The following is a 19,733-nucleotide window of genomic DNA, read 5'->3' as shown; positions in this document are numbered from 1 at the left end:
GGGAAAGACGTTGTTAGGCCAACATACCAAAATAGGGATAAAAAGGTTGAGCATGGGGGGATAAAGTACTGCATTTTGTCTGTTTCAGTGCAAGGAATATTATAGGTCAGGTGGATGAGCTTAGAGCATGGAAAAGTATGTGGAATTTTGACATTGTAGCCGTCAGGGAGACTTGATTACAGAAGGGACAAAATGGAAGCTCATTGCTCTGGGGTTCTGATGTTTTAGATACGATAGAGTGAGAGGGATTGAAAGCAGATGGTAGCATTTCTAGTCTGGGAAGATATCACAGCAGTACAGGTACAAGACAAGCTGGAAATCACGTCTACTGAGGCCAATGGGTAGAACTGAGGAATAAGAAAAGGGATGACCACATTAATGGGATTATATTATGGACCACCCAATAGTCAGTGGGATTTACAGGAGCACATTTATAGGTAAATAGCAGAGCGATGTAAAAAAAAATAAGGTTGTGATAGTAGATAATTTTAACTTCCCACATATGAAAGAGCTGGATGCGATTGAGTTTATCAAATGTGTTCAGGAAAAGCTTCCTTACATGTAGAGGTCCCATCAACGAGAGACAGCAATACTAGCTCTCCTATTAGGGAATTAGACAGGTCAGGTGCAAGAATTGTATGTAGGGGAACACTTTGGATACATTGGTTTCAGGATAATTGGGCAGTAATATCAGTCTGGTCCTTGGCTTGGTTTGAGATACTGAATGGGAGAAAGGCCAATTTTGATGGCAGCAGAAAAGATCTGGCAAGGGTAGACTGAGATGGGTTGTTTTCTTGCAAAGGCATCTTTGGTAAGTGGGAGGCTTCCAAAGGTGAAGATTTTAAGTGTACAGAGTTTTCAAGTTCCTATCATAGTAAAAGGCAAGGATAACAGGTTTAGGGAACATAGAACATTACAGTTCCTTACGGACCACAACATTCGACAGGAGGAAGGAAACCAGAATTATAAGGCAGAGGATAGGGCATTTTATTAATACAAGTAAATATAGCATAGAGTGAGAATGTGAGGAAAGATGGGCAGTTGATGGGGATGAAGTGTGTTTCTCAACCAATTAGGAGGCTTGACTGTTCAACAGTTTACAAAAGTGAGGAGAAAGTAGAAGAGGAGAGTGTCTTCTTCCAGTCAACTTTGGCCAGCTCCTCTCTCATAGTTGGGAGCTTAACACTCAAGGATACACATTATATTGAAAGGACTGGTGGGTAGCAAGAATGGGTGGGGAGGCTTCACTGGTGAAAAATGAAATTAAGTCTTTTGAAAGAGGTGACATGGGATCAGAAAATTGGGAATCCTTTTTGGTAGAACTAAGAAATCACAGGGATAAAAAGGCCCTGATGGGAGTTATGTACAGCCCTCTGAACAGTAGTCAGGATGTGGAATACCAATTACAATGGAGATAGAAAAGGTATGTAAAAAGTGTCTTGTTACAATAGCCATGGGGGATCTCAGTATATTGGTAGATTGGAGAATGCCTTCAAGATGCTGTTTAAAAGCAGTTTGTGGTCGAGCCACTCAGGAAAAGGCAATTCCGGATTGAGTGTTGTGCAATGGATTAGATTTGATGAGTAAGCTTAGGGTAAAGAAATCATAAGGAAGCAGTGATCATAATATGATAGAATTCACCCTGCAGTTTGAGAGGGAGAAACTAAAGTCACATGTATCAGTATTACAGTGAAGTAAAGGGAATTACAGAGGCATGAGAGAACCGCTGGCCAAAATTGATTAGCAGAAGACTCTGGCAAGGATAATTGCCGAACAGCAATGGTTGGATTTTCTACGAGCAATTTGGAAGGTGCAAGATAGATTCATCCCAAAGTAGTATTCTGAAGGGAGGATGAGGCAACCGTGGCTGACAAAGTAAGTCAAAGACAGCATAAAAGCCAAAGAGAGGGCATATTAATATTGAAAACGTTAGTCAGATCTTAGCATTGGGATGCTTTCTGAAAATAAAACAGCAGAAGGCAAAGGCAACTAAAAAACCGTTAAGGAGGGAAAAGCTGAAATAGGAAGGTAAGCTAGCCTGTAATGTAAGAAGGATACCAAATGTTTTTTCAAATAGATAAAGAGAAAGTGAGAGTGGATATTGGACTGCTGGAAAATAGCACTGCTGCTGCTGGAGAGGTAGTAGTGGCGGGACAAAGAATTTATGACAATCTGAATAAGTATTCAGCATTGGCCTTCACTGTGGAAGACACCAGCAGTGTGCCAGAAATTCAAGAATGTCAGGGGGCAGAGAATGAGTGTAGTTGCTATTACTAAGAAGATGTTTGGGAAGCTGAAAGATCTGAAGGTAGCTGATTCACCTGGATTACACCCCAGGTTCTGAAAGAGGTAGCTGAAGAGATTGTGAAGGCATTAGTGATGACTTTTCAAGAATCACTAGATTTTGGAGTAGTTCCAGAGGAGAGGAGAATTGCAATTGTCATTCCACCCTTTAAAATGGGAGTGAGACTGAGACAGGAAATCATAGGCCAATTAACCTGACTTCAACAGGTGTTAAGGTGTTGGAGTCCATTATGAAGGATGAGGTTTCAGGGTACATGAGTCAATAATTTGGATGATGGAATTGATGGCTTTGTGGCCAAGTTTGTAGAGGATACAAAGATTGGTGGAGATTGTGCTGAGGAAGCAGGATGTCTGCAAAAAGGATTTAGATCTGTCTCGGAGAATGGGCAGAGAAATGGCAGATGGAATGCAGTATAGGGAAGTATGTGGTCACATACATTGATAGAAGGAATAAAGGCACAGATTATTTTCTAACCAGGGAGCAAACTCAGAAATCCTCATGCAGGATTCACTAAAGGTTAACTTGCAGCTTGTGTCGATAGTAAGGAAAGCAAATACAAAGCTGTCATTCATTTCAAGAGGACTAGAATATAAAACAAAGATGTAATGCTGACACTTCATAAGGCATTGGCCAGCCCACATTTGGACTGGTGAACCAGTGGAGTGCTGGTTCTGTTGTTGTTTGTCATCTATATCAGTGATCTGGGTGATGATATGATAAACTGGATCAGCAAATTTGCTGATGACACCAAGACTGGGGGCGTAGTGGACAGCAAAGGAGGTTATTGGAGCTTGTAACAGGGTCTTTAACAGCTGGATAATGGGTTGTAAATGGCAGATAGAATTTAACACTTACAGGTGTGAAGTGTTGCTCTTTGGGACCACAGACCAGGATGGGACTTGCACGGTGAACGGTTGGGCACTGGGGAGTGCAGCAGAACAGAGGGATCTGGAAATACAGATCCATAAATCCTTAAAAGTGGCATCATAGGTAAAAAGGGTCATAAAGAGAGAACATTTACAAGGATCTTGCTATGATTTGAGGATCGGAGTTAAAGGGAAAGGTTGACTACGTCAGGTCTTTATCTCTGGGGCATAGTAGAATGAGGGGAGATCTGATCAAGGTTTACTGAATTGTGAGGGGTATAAATAGGATTTTTGCAAGCAGACATTTTCCACCGAGATTGAGTGAGACCAGAACTAGAAATTGTTGGTTATGGTGAAAGCTGAACTAGTTATGCAGGAACATGAGGATCAGAGGGTAGTGAAGATACAGAACGAGCTGCCAGTGGATGATGTGGAAGTAGGTTTGAATTCAACACTTAAGAGAAGTTTGGATAAGTGCATTGATCTGAGAAGTATGGAGGGCTATGGTCTAGATGCAGCTGGATGAGACAAGGCAGTTGTGAACTACATATACCTGTCTGGACACACCCCCCCCTCCCCCCCCGCTGACTGCTCCTGTGGCTCCTCCCAGGGACCCCAGTATAAAGGCGATTGAAGACACCGCCCCGACCTCAGTCTCCAGGATGTAGTGTGGTGGTCACTTGTTACTTGTTCTTTCTTCCAGCCAATAAAAGCCTGTATCTCGCCTCATGTCTCCGAGAGTTATTGATGGTGCATCAGCAGTATAATAATTCGGCAAAGACTAGATGGGTGAAGGTCCTGCTCCTGTGCTGTAGTGTTCTATGATTCAGCCATGATGAAGTGCTAGAGTAGGCTCAATAGGTCAGAATGCTAATTCTGCTCCTGTTGTTATGGTCTTACAGACACCGTGCTGGGATGGGCTGGTTAGTAAGGGAGTGCACCAGGATGGGATGGTTGGCAGGAGATTGGACTGTGATGGCTGGTTGGTACGATAGTGTACTGTGATGGGTTGTTTGATAGTGAAGAATGCTGGGATGGGCTGGTTGTTAGGATGGTGTGCTGGGATTGGCTGGTTGATAAGGGAGTGGGATGGGATGGTTGGTAAGTTGGTGTACTGGGATGAGCTGGTTGGTCAGGTGGTTTCTGGGATGGAACAGTTGGTAGGATGGTGTGCCTGGATTGGCTGGTTGGTAAGGGAAGTGTGTTGGGATGGGTTGGTTGTTAGGACAATGTGCTGGAATGGGCTAGTTGGTATGACAGTGTGATGGATGGGCTGTTTGAAAGGATGGTGTACTGGTCTGGATTGGTTGGTGAGAGAGTAGGCTGTGATTGGTTGGTTGGTAAGGGAGGATGCTGAGATATACTGGTTAATGATAAAGTCTGCTGAAATGAAGTGGCACAGTTTGGCCAGATGAGGACAGACACTAGTGATATTGCCTCACGTTCAATCAATTCTTACCTCAGAGGCTGTCATTGTGGAGATTTCATGTTCTCCCTGTGACCGTGAGTGTTTACTCCGGGTACTTCAGATTCTTTGCATACCCCAAAAAATGTGCAGGTTGGAAGACTTAGTGGCCACTGTAAATTATTCCTGGTGTGTGGGTGTGGGGTACAAACTGGGGGTGCCAGTGACAATGTGGTGAGAATTAAGCAGCACAGGAGTAATCCTGGTTTGCAGTTGGCCAAAACTCAAAGGACAATGCCACATTTCTCCATGAATCTTTGACTCTGAGGTGTGAAACGTGTGGAAAGGAGAGACTGGGCAGGGATGACTAATTGACTACCAGAATGCCATTAGGACGCAGAGCTGGGCTAAGAAGTGGCAGATGGAGCTTAATCTGGAAAAGTTAGGAAGATTGACCTTGAGTACAAGGTCAATGATAGGATTCTTAGCGGTATGGAGCACCAGAAGGATCTTTGGGTCCATGTCCATAAATCCCTCAAAGTTTCTGCACGTGTTGACAGGGTAATTAAGATGGTGTACGGTGTGTGGGCCTTCATCATTTAGGGAATGGAGATCAGGAGCCACGAGAGAATGTTGTAGCTCTGTAAAACCCTGGTTGGACCTCACTTGGTGTACTGGGTTCAGTTCTGGTTGCCTCATTATAGGAAGGATGTGGAAGCTTTAGACAGGATGCAAGAGGTGATCTACCAGGATGTTGCCTGGATTAGAGAAAATGCCTTATGAGGAAAAACGGAGAGAGCTAAAGGTTTTCTCTTTTGAGCAACAGAGAATGGGAGGTGATTTGATGGAAGTGTGTAAGATATTGAGACACATAAATAGAGTGGACGTCCAGATCCCTTTTTCCTATGGTGGCAATGGCCAATACCAGAGAACATCTGATAAAGGTGAGTGGGGGAAGTTGAGGGGAAGTGTCAGAAGCAGCTATTTTACTCAGAGAGTGGTGGGTACCTGGAACATATGGCCAGAAGTAGTGGAAGAGGGTTATACATTAGTGGCATTTAAGACAATCTTAGGTGGGCATGTGGTGAAAACAAAAATGGAGAGTTATGAGATGGGCTGTGTAAAAGGGAAGGGTTCGATTGATTGTGGGGTAGATTTCTGTAGGTCATGGGTCGAAGGACCCATACTGTGCTTTACTTTTCTTTGTTATAGTCATGGAAACAGGACTTGCAGTCTCTCTGTCCATGCTGATTTTATCAATGTAGCCTCTATTCGAGGTGTGTGATGGTGGGGTGTGAGCACCAGACTGTTTGATTATTCCGGTTGCAGAAGTACTGCTGACGATATGGGTTTCATTTTCAGTACTGACGCAGTTTGAGAAGGAGGTTCTGGAGTCTCACAACGTGTACAGAGCCCGACACAACACAGTGCCTCTGTCCTTCAGTGCGGAGCTGAGCAAGGACTGCAAGATCTGGGCAAAGGCCCTTTCCCAGGACGGTGCCATTGCACAGAGTCCCACCAACTTCGGCGAGAACATCTGGTCCAACCCTAACATCACAGAAGGAGAAATTGCAGGTTTGTGTTGTCTCCACCGCATTGTGTGTTCAGATCCTTGACAGCATTTGCAAAGAACATTGTTCGTGAATAGAGAAATGAGTCACTGGGAGTGCAGCAGAGTCTCCGGGCCAGCATGGGGTTAGACCCAGACTGCAGCATTCACCATTAGCTGCTGAAGACGCAGAGGATCAGCAGGGTGGACATCCCATGTTACATACTGAATCATGTTTTCTGTGGAGTGTTCGATCATGTGAAGGCTAGGTCATGCCTTCATTGACACACAGAGTGTACTGGATTATATTTTATGAAGAAATGCACGATACATTCTTTCAAACACTTGCTCACCTTTCCTACAAATTGTAGAGTAACCTTCAGCAGTTCACGCTTGAATCTTCACACCCGTTCCCTCATTGAAAAGTATTCTGAAAGAATTCACTATGTGCTGCTTGAAGTAAGTTCATTGTGCTCACATTCATGAAATGTCACTTAAAAAGTAACATCTAAACTTGAAACTAATCTGTCAATGTGTTCTTTCACCACTTGAACAACTCTCACGTTGCAATGATTCCAGCATGCTCTCTCTTCAATGTGTTTCAGGGAACTTTGCCGTGGACAGCTGGTATTCAGAAATTAACAACTATGACTTTGAGAATCCTGGCCCATCCATGAATACCGGTAAATGTTTATCTTCGGTTATTGTAAGCAAGTCAAAGCAAAGGCAAGGTTGTCTTGAGTGTCTGTAGGAAGACTGACTGAGTTAGAGAGAAAGGCACAGTAAGCTGCCAAGGTAACGCAAGTCCCAATTGAGTGTGAACATTTCGGAGAATGGAGTGAGTGAAGGTCACACTGTCAATCCAGGTTTGTGTCTTGCCTTTGCACAGAGATACAATTGCTAACAGGCAGATCAGATGCACATAAACATTCGCAAACACGTGCTTGCTATTTACAAGCATTCACAATCTCCAACACACAATTTCATTTACAGAATACATATAAAGTCACAGAGTCATATCGCAAAGAAATGGACCCTGTAGTGAACATCCACATTGATCCTTTTTGCCCAATGATATTAATCCCATTTGCCTGCATGAGGTCTGTATCACTGGTGTGTAATTACCAGGCTAACCCCCGCTGCCCTTCTAAAATAAACAACATTGGTGATCCTCCACTCAAGTATCACCTTATGATGAATGAAGAATGAAAAATCTCCATTGGGGATCTCCATTTCTTCCTATCTTCCTAGAGCATCCTAAAATGGATCTCATCTGACCCTGAGAATTTATACATTCATTGACATTTAACGTCTCTCCCTTCTGCTCCAGACTATCCAAATCCCCCTCACTGAACTCACTACCTTTCACATCCTTCTCCTTGGTGAATGCAGATGAGAAGATCTCACCCACATCCTCCAGCTTTACACACTCATTTCACCCTTTCACCCTAAGGGGACACATTCTTTTCTGGCTACCCCTTTGCTTCTGATAAACTGTACTGATTGAATGCCTCTGAGTCCTCATAATCTTATCAAGGATATTTCAATTCCCCCCCCCCCTTTAGCTTTCTTCATTTCTTTTTTAGACCACAATATAGAACAAATCAGGCCTTTCAACACAGGATGTTTTGCCAAAATGTTAAGCTACTCCAAGATCAATCCAATGCTTCGTTCCCACATAACACACTGACTGCCAACCACGCACAATATTACTTGTCACAAGGTGAAGTTGCAAGATTACGTGGAGGTTTCGAGAGACCACACGTGGAGCACAGTGCACTGTATTGGCCTTCTTGTTGAAGGGGACGTGCTAATGTGTTAAAATTGGTACAGCTAGAGTTTACTGGACTGATACCAGCACTTCCACTTTCAAAGAATAAGAGGTGACTGGATTGAAATATGTCAGACCCTGAGGGATCTTAACAGGTCAGTGTTGAGAGAACATTTAGACCATAAGATATAGGAGAAGAATCAGGTCATTTGGCCCATCAAGTCTGCTCTGCCATTTCATCATGGCTGATCCATTTTCCCTCTCAGCCCTAATCTCCTGCCTTCTCCCCGTATTCCTTTATGCCCTGACCAATCAAGAATACATCAAGCTCTGCGTTAAATAAATGTAAAGACTTGATCTCCACAGCCACCTGCGGCAATGAATTCCACAGATTTACCACTTTCTGGCTGAAGACGTACCTCCTCATCCCAGTTCTAAAAAGATGCCTTTCTATTCTGAGGCTGTGTACTTTAATCCTAGACTCTGTCACCATAGGAAATGTCCACTCTATGGAGACCTTCCAACATTCGAAAGGTTTCAATTAGGTCACCCCTTATTCTTCTGAATTCTAGTGAGTACAAACCCAGAACCATCAAATGCCCTTCATATGACAAATGACTCAACCTGCAAATTAACCTTCAGGGAATCCTGCACAAGGACTCCCAAGTCCCTTTGCCCCTCAGATTTGTAAATTTTCTCTCCATTTAGAAAATATTCAACCCTTTCATTTCTTCTACCAAAGTGCATGACCGTACACTTCCCAACACTGTATTCCACCTGCCATTTCTTTGCCCATTTTCCTAATCTATCTCCGTCCTTCTGTAGCCTTTCTACTTCCCCAAAACTACCTTCCCCTCCACCTATCTTCATATCATCTGCCAACTTTGTAACAAAGCCATCACTTCCATCATTCGCGTCATTGACACATAACTTGTGGGAGAATCTAGAAGCAGCTATCACTATTTATAAATCAGCAACTGTCCATTAAAGGCAGGGATGAATTAAGCTTGTTTTTCTCCCTCACAGAGTTGTGTCTTCACAACTCGCTTCCTTAAAGAGTGGTGGAAGCAGAGTCTTTGAATCTTTTATACGCCAGGACAAGATAGGGATTTGATAAGCAACAGAATCAAAGGTTACTGTGGGAGATGGGATGTAGAACTGAGTCACCATCAGATCAAGATGACCGTATTACATGACAGAGCAAGCACGAGGGACAGAGCAGCTATTCATGCTCCTAATCCATATTTATTTGTACGTAGACCAACGTGTCAACTTGTGTGTGCAGACACTTACTCAGAAACACACGTTAATGCTGTTCAACATGCTCAGACATGGTTCCACACACAAACATTTCCATATTCACACGAACTTTTACACATAGATATGATGAGGTCTACACAAACATTTATTCAAAGTCACACATAGACACATACTCATACTGAAACATTTCCACACACGCACAGTTACACAGACATTTAGAAACACTCAGCAATGCATACATTCACAGGTAGAATACGCACACTAATCCAGCTTTCCAACATACAGACTGTATACCCCTCATATATCAGTAGATACGTTCTCTTGCATTGGTGTACATGCACTTCCGCATAAAGGACTGGTATATACATTGACATTCATGGTACATATTGTATATGTCTCACTCATAGTTACATTTGTATATGTATGTGTATAAACCGACAAATACACAAAGGTACACAGATTAAAGATGTCAATTCCTTCTGTGTCCTTTAGAACATTTTACTCAGCTGATCTGGCAGGAGACCACCGAGGTGGGGATTGCGTATGACGTGAGTGACAAAGGGGTTTTTGTGGTGGCTCAGTACAAGCCCCGTGGGAACACACCCGGTCCGGAATCCTTTGCCAACAACGTTCTGCCACTGGATGCCTCGTACAGTATGCCCACGGCTGCACCAGCATCTCCCGCTGCACCAAAGGAGGAAGCTCCAGCAGAAGGCAAGTCACAAAGGCTGGAGTGTGGGAGAGAAATGCGAGATTAACTCACTTTATTTATGAGGGGGTGGGGATGTGGGCATCACTGGCAGGGTCACAATTTAATGGTCTTCTCCAATGCCCCCCGAGAAGGTTGTGGTGAGCTGGCTACTTCACTTGGAGAGAGTTCCTTCAACAATATCTCCCTGACCCAAACCCCCCACCATCTGAATGGCGTGTCTGAGAGTGCAGAATCCCCTTCCAGACCACACACTATCCCGGCTGTTCCTTCAAATGCCGAAAACCTGCAGCCTCTACACCACTGACACTGGGTGCTTCGACAAGATAAATGTTGCCCCTGCCAACGATGGTCTTGTCCTGACGAATGAGCAAAACCATCCCTTTCACAAGGCCCACTGGGGAAAGGTGAAAAATGTTGCCATAACACCTCCCCCTTGCCATATATTAATACATTCGTATATGCAAATATGATGATTTGCATGTCTAAATGTCAGCCGAGATCAAATACAGAAGCTGACTCTTATCAAACAGTCACTTCCTGACAGTTTCACATTGACTGATAAATTTATACGGGAGCTCTGATCAGAAATGACTGATCCATAAAGGATGTGCATATCTGCAGTCATGATAAGATCCACTCTTGATCTCACCGTGACCCTGCACCTGCTCTGCCCAAGACTGCAAGAAATTGCAGAGGGTTATGGACACAGCTCATCTCCCACCTGATAAAGAACTCTTGATCTCACAGTCTGAGTCAATATGGCCATAACATCACATTGTCTCCCAGCTCTGCACTTTCTCTGTAACAGTAGAACTACATTTTGCAGTCTATTATTCTTTTTCCCTTTGTACTACCCCAATGTACTTTTATTTTAAAATGATCTGTCTTAAAAATTCCACCCCCTCCATGCCTTCCACGTTACAATGAACACAATTATTACTGGGAAAGTTCAAATCCCCTTTTGCTCGTACATCGTTTTTTTGACTTCTCCAAATATTAGCTCCTCCACCTCCTCTTGATGGTCAGGAAGGCTGTAAAACAGAGGTTCCCAACCCTTTGTATGCCATGGACTCCTACCATTAACCAAGGGATCTGTTAACCTCAGGTTGGGAACAACTGCTGTAGAACATCCCCAGCAAACTGACTACAAAATTAAACTCTCCCCATTCTGAATTATTTATTTATTTATTTAAATCTTACGTCAGTCCCATAATGTGAGGGAGTAAAGATCTTTGCGTTGTGACCCCGTCACAATGTACAGACATACAAATTTATAAGTCTAATGGTTTGTAGAACTAAGCTGTCCCGTAGCCCGTTGGTCCTGGCTTTACTGCTGTGAACAGTTCATGGTTGGGGTGACTGGTGTCCCCGATGATCTTCCAGGCCTTCTTTCTGCACCTGCTGCTGTAAATGTCCTCAGTGGAGGGAAGTTCACATCCACAGATGTGCTGGTCAGTCTGTACCACTCTCCGCAGTGCCCAGTGACTAAGGTTGGCGCAGTTCCCGTACCAGTCTATGATACAGCCAGTCAGGTTGCTCTCAATGGTGCCCCTGTAGAAGGACTGAGGATTTGGGGGCCCATGCCAAACTCCTCCAGTTACCTGAGGTGGAAGACATGCTGTTGTGCCTTTTTTGCCATACAGCCGGTGTGTACTGTCCAGGTGAGATTTTCGGTGACGTGTATATCGAGGAACTTGAAAACATTCAGTCTCTCAACTGCAGGCCATTGATGTTGATTGGGCTCAGCCTGTCTCCATTCCTCCTGTAATCCACAATCAGCTCTTTTGTTTTTTGGACATCGAGAGAGAGGTTGTTATCCTGGCACCACTGTGTCAGGGTGTCAACCTCTCCTCTGTAGGCTGTCTCATCACCACCAGAAATAAGGCCGATCAACATCATGTCATAGAACCATAGAACATTACAGCACAGAAAGCCTTTTGGCCCTTCTTGGCTGTGCTGAACCATTTTTCTGTGAATTTGATCAGCAAATTGGAGCTGTATATGGCAGCACATTTGTGGGTGTTAGACCCAGCTGCACAAGGCAAGGTGCAGGCCGAGGCCTCTGAGCTTCCTGTCAAATCTGGAGGGAATTATGGTGTTGAATGCTGAACTAGTCCAGGAACAGCATTCCAACGTATGCATCCCTCTTCTCCAAGTAAGTGGGTACTGTGGTTATGGTGTCTTTGGTAGGCCAGTCCTGTCGGTAGGCAAATTGTAGAGAGTCCAGTGTGGGTGGCTACATGCTGCAAATATCCTCTCATTACCATAGTAATGGAATCTTTAATCAATATTGTAACACCACTTCCTCTTTCACACACGTCCCTCTCCTGTTACACAGGAACATTTTTATCACTGGAATGTTGAAATGCTTGTTTCTGCTCTTTTGTATCTCAGTGACAACAGTATTGCGGTCTCATTGCTGATCAATGCTTTGTTTACCGGTCAGACTCCTTGCAATCAAATGGAAGCAATTTAAACTTCTGTTCCTCCCACCCATGTCTAATTCTAATCTACCTACCTGTCTAGCTTAGCTTTCCTTCCATATCTGTCTGAACGTCACCCCTAATCTCCCAAATCCCTGCCAGATTCGTTTAAACCCTTCCTTAACAGCAGGAGTAAAGCTTCCTGCAAGGTTCTAGTTCAGTTGTCCAGCTGCTAGAGGACCCATCCTATCCTGAAACTGTCCCAGTGACCCACAAATCTGAAGCACTCCTTCTGTACCATCTCTCTGGCTGCACGTTCATCTGGCCAATCTTCCTGTTCCTATACTCGTGAGCACATGGCACTGGAAGTAATTCAGTGATTACACCCTTACAGGTCTTGTTTTTTACCCCGTGACCCAGCTTCCTTATCTCATGCTGCAGGACCTTGTCCTCTGCCCCTGCTACTACTCTGAACTACAGCCTCTGGCTGTTCCCCCACACACCAGATTAACCTGCAACCAATCTATGACATTTGAATGGCGGAGCAGACTCGATAGGCTGAATAGCCCAATTCTTCTCCAATGTCTGATGGTATTAAGGACATCTTTGACCCTGGTGCCAGGGATGTGACACGCTGTCTTGGATTCATGCATTAAGCAACAGATTGCCTTCCACTCCCTTCTTTGCTGGCCTCCTACTACCATTGCCCTTGGCCCCTCCTTGAGGTGCAAAGCCTTTTAGCTGCCCCAAGTGACCCACTGGACTTCACCCTATCAAAGGTTTTCCTGTTGTCCTGGTCATTCCTCCCCACCTTCTATAGGACTTCTATATAATAACATATTCCTCCCCACCTCCTATATAACAACATGTGATAGACACGTGGGCATGAAGGGAATGATGGAATGTGAATGATGCACTGGAGGATTACAAATTAACATCAAGATCAATGCAACATTGTGGGCCAAATGGCCTGTCCTGTGCTGTACTCTCCTATGTTTGGACTTGGCTCCTCTCATCACGAAGCGTCTTTGATCTGAAAGATGAACTCCATTTCTCAACACGGTCTGATCAGCCGAGAGATTCGGATAGTCTCTGTGTTGATTTTGAATTTCACATTTCTGGTATGTGAAACACTTTTCATTTTCATCTGCCATTTCTGCAAACTTCTTGCCACCTGCAGTTTTAAACTAGTTTGACATGGACAGCCATATTCAAATCATGGAGTTCAAAGAGCCTATTGGTTGCAGTACTGCACCACACTGCAATCTGAGAGAGGATTTCTGTCAAACCTTTGGAATTGGGAGTTGGAGTTGGTCTATTGTCACATGTACTGAGATCCATTGAAAAGCTTGTCTTGTATACTGTTCGTACAGATCAGTCATTACACTGTGCATTGATGTAGATCGAGGTAAAGCAATAACAGAATGCAGAAACAGGTGAACAATAAGGTACAAGATCATAACGAGGTAGACTGTAACATCAGAAGTCCATCCCATCATATTAATAGTCTTAAAACAGCAAGATGGAAGATGTCATTGAGCCTGGTGAATGTGTGCTTTCAGGCGTTCATATCTTCTACCTGATTGAAGACCAGAGATGAGAGAATGACCAGGGAGGGAGGGGACTTTGATTATGCTGGTGGCTTAAATGACACAGAGAAAAGGATCAACAGAGACTGGTTTCCATGATGTGCTGAGCTGTGTCCACAACTCTCTGCACTTTTTTGGGGTCATGTGCAGAGAGTTGGCATATCAAACTGTTTAACGGGCCTCACTTTGTCAACCAGCTTTTCATGTTAACGTTTATCAAATGTCTTGTGAAGTACCCTCCCTACACAATATATCCTGCATTTCCCTCAACAACTTCCTCTGCTTCCTTGTCAAAATTTTCATCAAACTGGTCAATCATAATCTGTCCTCTACAAACTGGTTTCACCATATTTCCAGGTTTCATTATGTTTCTCCTTGAAAGGACACAGACCAGTACAGCACAGGAACAGGACCTTCAGGCACACTGTTTTTCCAAACTTGTTAAACTGGCAATTAACCAACTAACTAAACGAGTTCTTTCTGCCTACACGAAGTCCACCTCTCTCCCTTCTCTGCACATCTCTGTGCATGTCTACAAGCCTCTTAAATGCCTCTAATGCATTGCCTACACCACCAACCCTAGTGATCCATTCCAGATGCCATCAAATGATTGCTTCGAGTCAGTGGAAAGGATGATATTCAAGGACTCATCTGTTTATCTGAATGAATGCACAAGGCTGTCATGGATTTTATCAACATTGTTGTAGACAAGTAAGTCCCCACAAAAGCCTTCAGAGTCTTTCCTAATCAGAGGTCCTGGATGAACTATGAGACCCACAATCTGCTGAGAGTCACATCAGTGGCCTTCCGGTCTGGTGACCAAGAAAGTTACGAGAGGTCCAAGTATGATCTTGGAAACCCATCTCACAAGTGAAGTGGCAATTCCAGACTAAACTTGGGTCAATGAATGATGCTCAACAGCTGTGGCAGGGCTGGATTGCTTTCACCTCCGATAAAGTTAAATCAAGCGACTTATGCGACAGCAGGGCTTTGCCTTCAGATGAGCTCAATGCCTTCTATGCTCACTTTAACCATCAAAACATAGAAGAACTATCACAAGCTCTCACAACCCCCAATGATCCAATGATTTCAGTCTCTGAAGCCAAGCTGCGAGCAGCTTTCAGGATGGTGAACTCACAGAAAGTGTCTGGCCAGATGGGGTCTCTACACAAGGACCAAAGACCTGCGCTGATCAACTGGTTGGAGTGTTCAATGAGATCTTTAACCTATTGTGGCGACCCATTTCCTGGCGCATCCGAACCGACTCACAATTAGATAGCCTACGGGGGTTTGCGAGCACAGAGCTTTGGAGCCTCTGCGCCATGGGGGGCCGGTTGAGGGAGGCTTAAAAGTGAGGCTGAAGTTTTCGAATAAAGTTTTTTCCTTCGACTGCAGTTACCGACTCCGTGTCGTAATTTTAGCGCTGCGTGTAGCACACCGCTACACTATCACTTCATCAGTCTGGGGTACCCACCTGCTTCAAACAGGCTTCAAATTTTCTGGTAACCATGAAGAGCATGGTGACCTGCCTCAGTGATTATCATCCAGTAACACTCACATCCACAGTGATGGGAAGGGTTTTGAGAGGATGGTGATAAAACATATCAACTCCTGTTGGAGAAGCAACTTGGATCTGCTCCAAATGGCCTACCAGAGCAACAGGCCTACTACAGATTCTATCTCATTGGCTCTTCACCCAACCCTGCAACTTTTGGAGAACAAAGATGCTCTTTATTGACTACAGCTTTTCATTCAATACCAGCATCCTCTCAAAACTAATCAAAAAGTTCCTGGACTTTAGCCTTAATACCCCCCCCCCCCCCCCGTGCAATTGATCCTCAATTTCCTCACTTGCAGACCCCACATCTTCTATAGATGTGACATCCTTGACATCCTTCCTACAGTGGGGTGACCAGAACTGAATGCAATACAACAGGTGCACCCAGAGTAGAGTTTTATAAATCTGCAATATAACTTTATGACTTGAAATTACTGCCTTGCCCAATAAAGGCAAGATTGTGACAGGCCCTCTTTACTGATCTATCAACTCCTGCAGCCACTTTCAGGGAGGAATGACGAATTCACTTCCGAAATGGTAAAACTGGAAATTGTTAGTGAACTATTTCACAAATAATATTGAATTTTGCATCATACAATACCAACTCTACAATTACTTACCAAAGGCTTTTGAAATTACTTGTGATGCATTGCAAGTGTCTTTTTTAAAAAAAGAGTTGATAAACTTGTTGAAAGTCCTGAGACTGAGGTGACCCAGTTGTTATAATTTGCATGATACATCCCCTGCTATGAAGCCGACTGAACGCAATTTAAGAAAATTACTAGACGATGCCACAACTATCTCCGTGCTGCACACCATGAACTGTTTCCCAACAGAAAGCAATCAAGTGTTGGTGCCAAATTCAGTGCCTCGGGTTGAAAGCATATTGGAACAAGGAAGGACCATGCTCTTCAGGGGACATGTGAAAATGACAAAAGCAGTGGTCCAACTACAACAGTGTTTGTAGGCAACATTCCTGTAAAAGCTTCTGATGGGTTAATCAGGCAGTTGCTTGTGACATGTGGCTAGATTTTAAGCTGGAAGAAAGCTCAAGAAGCTTCAGGAAAGTTGCAAGCTTTGTACTCTCTGTGCATCAAGGTTATTGCATGATCTTCAATGGGCTCACAGTAAGCTGCTTGTAAAAGTAGATGTAAAGTCCAAAGCCCAGCTGGATGAATGGAAGGCCGAAAAGAAAGGAATCAGATGAAGCTGTGGACGAGGAAGTCTCAGAGTCAACTCCTACAACCACCATGGAGGAGGCCCCAGAACCTGAGATTGTTTCACAGCCACAAGTCTCACCTGCCAAGCAGAGTGATCTCTTTTGTCAGGAAAGACCTTATCCCGAAAGAGGAAGAAATCCTCCACAGTAATTACACCTTTTGGCCTGAATGGGACTAATTAAAATTTACTATGCTGTGGATGTCTGTATAAGAAGTTGCATTATATAGTATTGTTACAAACCCCGTAACTGGGTGTCTTACCAGCAAAGATAGAAGTGTCTGTTGGAGTCTGGTGATACTATTTTCAACAGTATTTATTAGTAAAAATACACAAAAATAATATCAATGCAAATATACAGATAATATACATCACCAATACTAAACCTAAAAGTGCGGGTATAATAATAATCAATAAGAAATAAGCTCTATCGTTGTCTAAGGGATAATGAATTGTCAGATGGAAATACAAAGTTCAGTTCAGTTTGTGCAGGCTGCGGTAGTTGTTGGTCGCTGTGTTGTGATTACTGGAGAGAGAGAGAGAAAGAGAGAGAGAACAGTAACAGCTATTGACTTGCCAACTTCCTTTTACGATTTTGATCCGTCGATGCGTTGTTGTTGTGGCCATTCACGTATGACCCCTCCGTTCTTTAGCTAGACTGCTCTTCTGTGGTCACCCAGGCAAGGGTGGACACACACACACAAGCCCCCACCGGTCTCGCTACAAAACACTGTGAGTTAAAATTTACCGACCCTTATTTGGTCTCTGATGTCCCACACTGTCTCGTGGGTTTCTGCTGCTCACTAGCGTTTCTCCTGGTGCGTCTGAGGGGTGTTACCCCCAGACCTCACTTTTATCCCCACTCACGGGGTCTCAGGTGTCAATCAGGTTGGGATGACGTAACCCATTAAACCAGCCCACTCTGGTTGCCCCCTGAGGGGTTTCAATGAATAGAACAGTACCAAGTAAACAATCCTTCTCCAAAAGACAATAGCAGTAAATCAATGGCTTTTGTCAGTAGGAGACGTTCCACCTTGTGTATCTCTGAGCTGTCTCGCTCTCATTAACTTTCATGAGCTGTTATCAATAACAACTGCCCTGGCAGCTTTCCTGTGTCTCTCTCACTTCCTTGATAACAGCATCGGAATAGTAGCGATTTGCGATTCTCCAAAAGGGAGGGCATGGGCGATTCTGTACCCTTCTGCCCATCAGAGTTGTTCAGCATTCGTAACAGTATACTGTGTATATGGTTGAGATGCATTCAATAGAATGCATTCTATATTGAATTGGAGGTTATAGCTAAGCAGGGAAGAGTTTTGTGTATTTAATACTTCTGTAATACTGGAGTAATCTTGTATATACATTGTGTGATTGTGCACTCTTGTTCATTTGAATAATTCATTACAGTTTATCTGTATAAATGTGTGAATTGCCTAAGTCATCATGGTACCATGTAAAACAGGTGCACCTCACTTAAAGTAAAATTGAAGTTAGACTCACATTTCGGACTCTGAATTCCTTTGAATTAGTTTAATGCTTTGAAGTTACAGAGCATAACACAGGGACTGACAGATAATAGCTTTTTCTGGTCCATTCATCAACAACTATCTGACCCATACACAGACTGGCTTGGAGCCAAACACTGTGTCTGTCTTCAGGATGAAGAACACAAGTCTAGTACTGCAGTGTCACATCTGAAGTATTATTATGTAACACATATGTCTATATGTCTTCAATGGTTTCTCTCCCAGCAGAGAAGCCAGCCACTGAGGAGGAACCTGCCAAGGAACCTGGAGCCAAGGAGGAACCAGCTGAGGAGAAGGCAGCTGCTCAGCCAGCGGCTGAAGAGAAACCAGCCGAGGAACAGCCTGTCGCCACAGCAGAATCAGGTAGAATAATCCTTGGACCATAAAGGGGCTTGGATTTTAGAAGAAGGAACATAGAACAGTACAGCACATTACAGGGAACAATGAATTCAGAGTAACTGTCTAAACAGTGAGAAATACTGACAATATGAAACAAACCAATACTGTCCATATAAAAACCAATGGACACTGAGGCACAAAACAGACTAAATCAGACAGGGTGTGACATACACAGACGCCGAGGGGTAAAAATACTAGAAATGATTAAAATAATGCAACTGGTACAGAGAGGGCAGTGAAACTGTCTCTGGAATAACACCAGTACTGACTGAGGTTAACAGATCTATACTGATCAATGCTAATCAACATCAAAACTATTTACAATGATGCTAGAAAGTCTGTGAACCCTGTAGAATTGATCAGGTAGATACATTACTGAGTTACTAATGGTTCATTTCACAAATACTGCCAAAACATTATTGAAAAGTGAATTATTTTCAGATAACCATCAATGGGTGCATTGTTATGGATAGTTTTATAAGACCATAAGACTATAATATATGGGAGCAGAAGTGGGCCATTCGGCCCATCGAGTCTGCTCTGCCATTCAATCATGGGCTGATCCTATTCTTCAAGTCATCCTCACTCCCCTGCCTTCTCCCCATACCCTTTGATGCCCTAGCAAACAAAGAACCTATCTAAAATGCACCCAATGACTTGGCCTCTACAGCTGCTCATGGCAACAAATTCCACAGATTTACCACCCTCTGACTACAGTAATTTCTCTGGATCTCTGTTCTAAATGGATGTCCTTCAATCCTGAAGGCGTGCCCTTTTGTTCTGGTCTCCCCTACCATGGGAAATAACTTTGCCATATCTAATCTGTTCAGGCTTTTTAACATTCAGAATGTTTCTATGAGATTCCCCCCTCATTCTCCTGAACTCCAGGGAATACAGCCCAAGAGCTGCCAGAGGTTCCTCATATGGTAACCCTTTCATTCCTGGAATCATTCTTGTGAATCTCCTCTGAACCCTCTCCAATGTCAGTATATCCTTTCTGCAGTATATCCTTTATAGGACATGATCTGCTGTTACATTTTTGAGATCCTGATTAAATATATAATGCTGGTAATGGTTCTGAACTGTTGAAAGGCTCATAAGGCAGACACGGGTGTAATAAGAAGGCATTGGTGAGTTAATCAGAGACCGATA

At 43.7% G+C, this 19,733-nt stretch overlaps 1 protein-coding gene across 1 annotated transcript in view; it reads left to right on the top strand.

The window, feature by feature from the left end:
- The window catches only part of LOC132407256 (uncharacterized), a 149,608-nt gene that overhangs the window by 59,365 nt on the left and 70,510 nt on the right, over positions 1-19,733 (top strand). The window contains exons 13-16 of the mRNA XM_059993517.1: positions 5,939-6,151; positions 6,731-6,808; positions 9,649-9,870; positions 18,408-18,545. Coding sequence (XP_059849500.1) covers positions 5,939-6,151; positions 6,731-6,808; positions 9,649-9,870; positions 18,408-18,545 — 651 coding nt within the window. The remainder of the gene's footprint in view (positions 1-5,938; positions 6,152-6,730; positions 6,809-9,648; positions 9,871-18,407; positions 18,546-19,733) is intronic.

Source organism: Hypanus sabinus, chromosome 18, assembly GCF_030144855.1.
Source record: "Hypanus sabinus isolate sHypSab1 chromosome 18, sHypSab1.hap1, whole genome shotgun sequence".
Taxonomy (NCBI): Eukaryota; Metazoa; Chordata; class Chondrichthyes; order Myliobatiformes; family Dasyatidae; genus Hypanus; species Hypanus sabinus.
The sequence above is the reverse complement of the archived record's forward strand: the minus strand, read 5'-3'. Positions and strand labels throughout refer to the sequence as shown.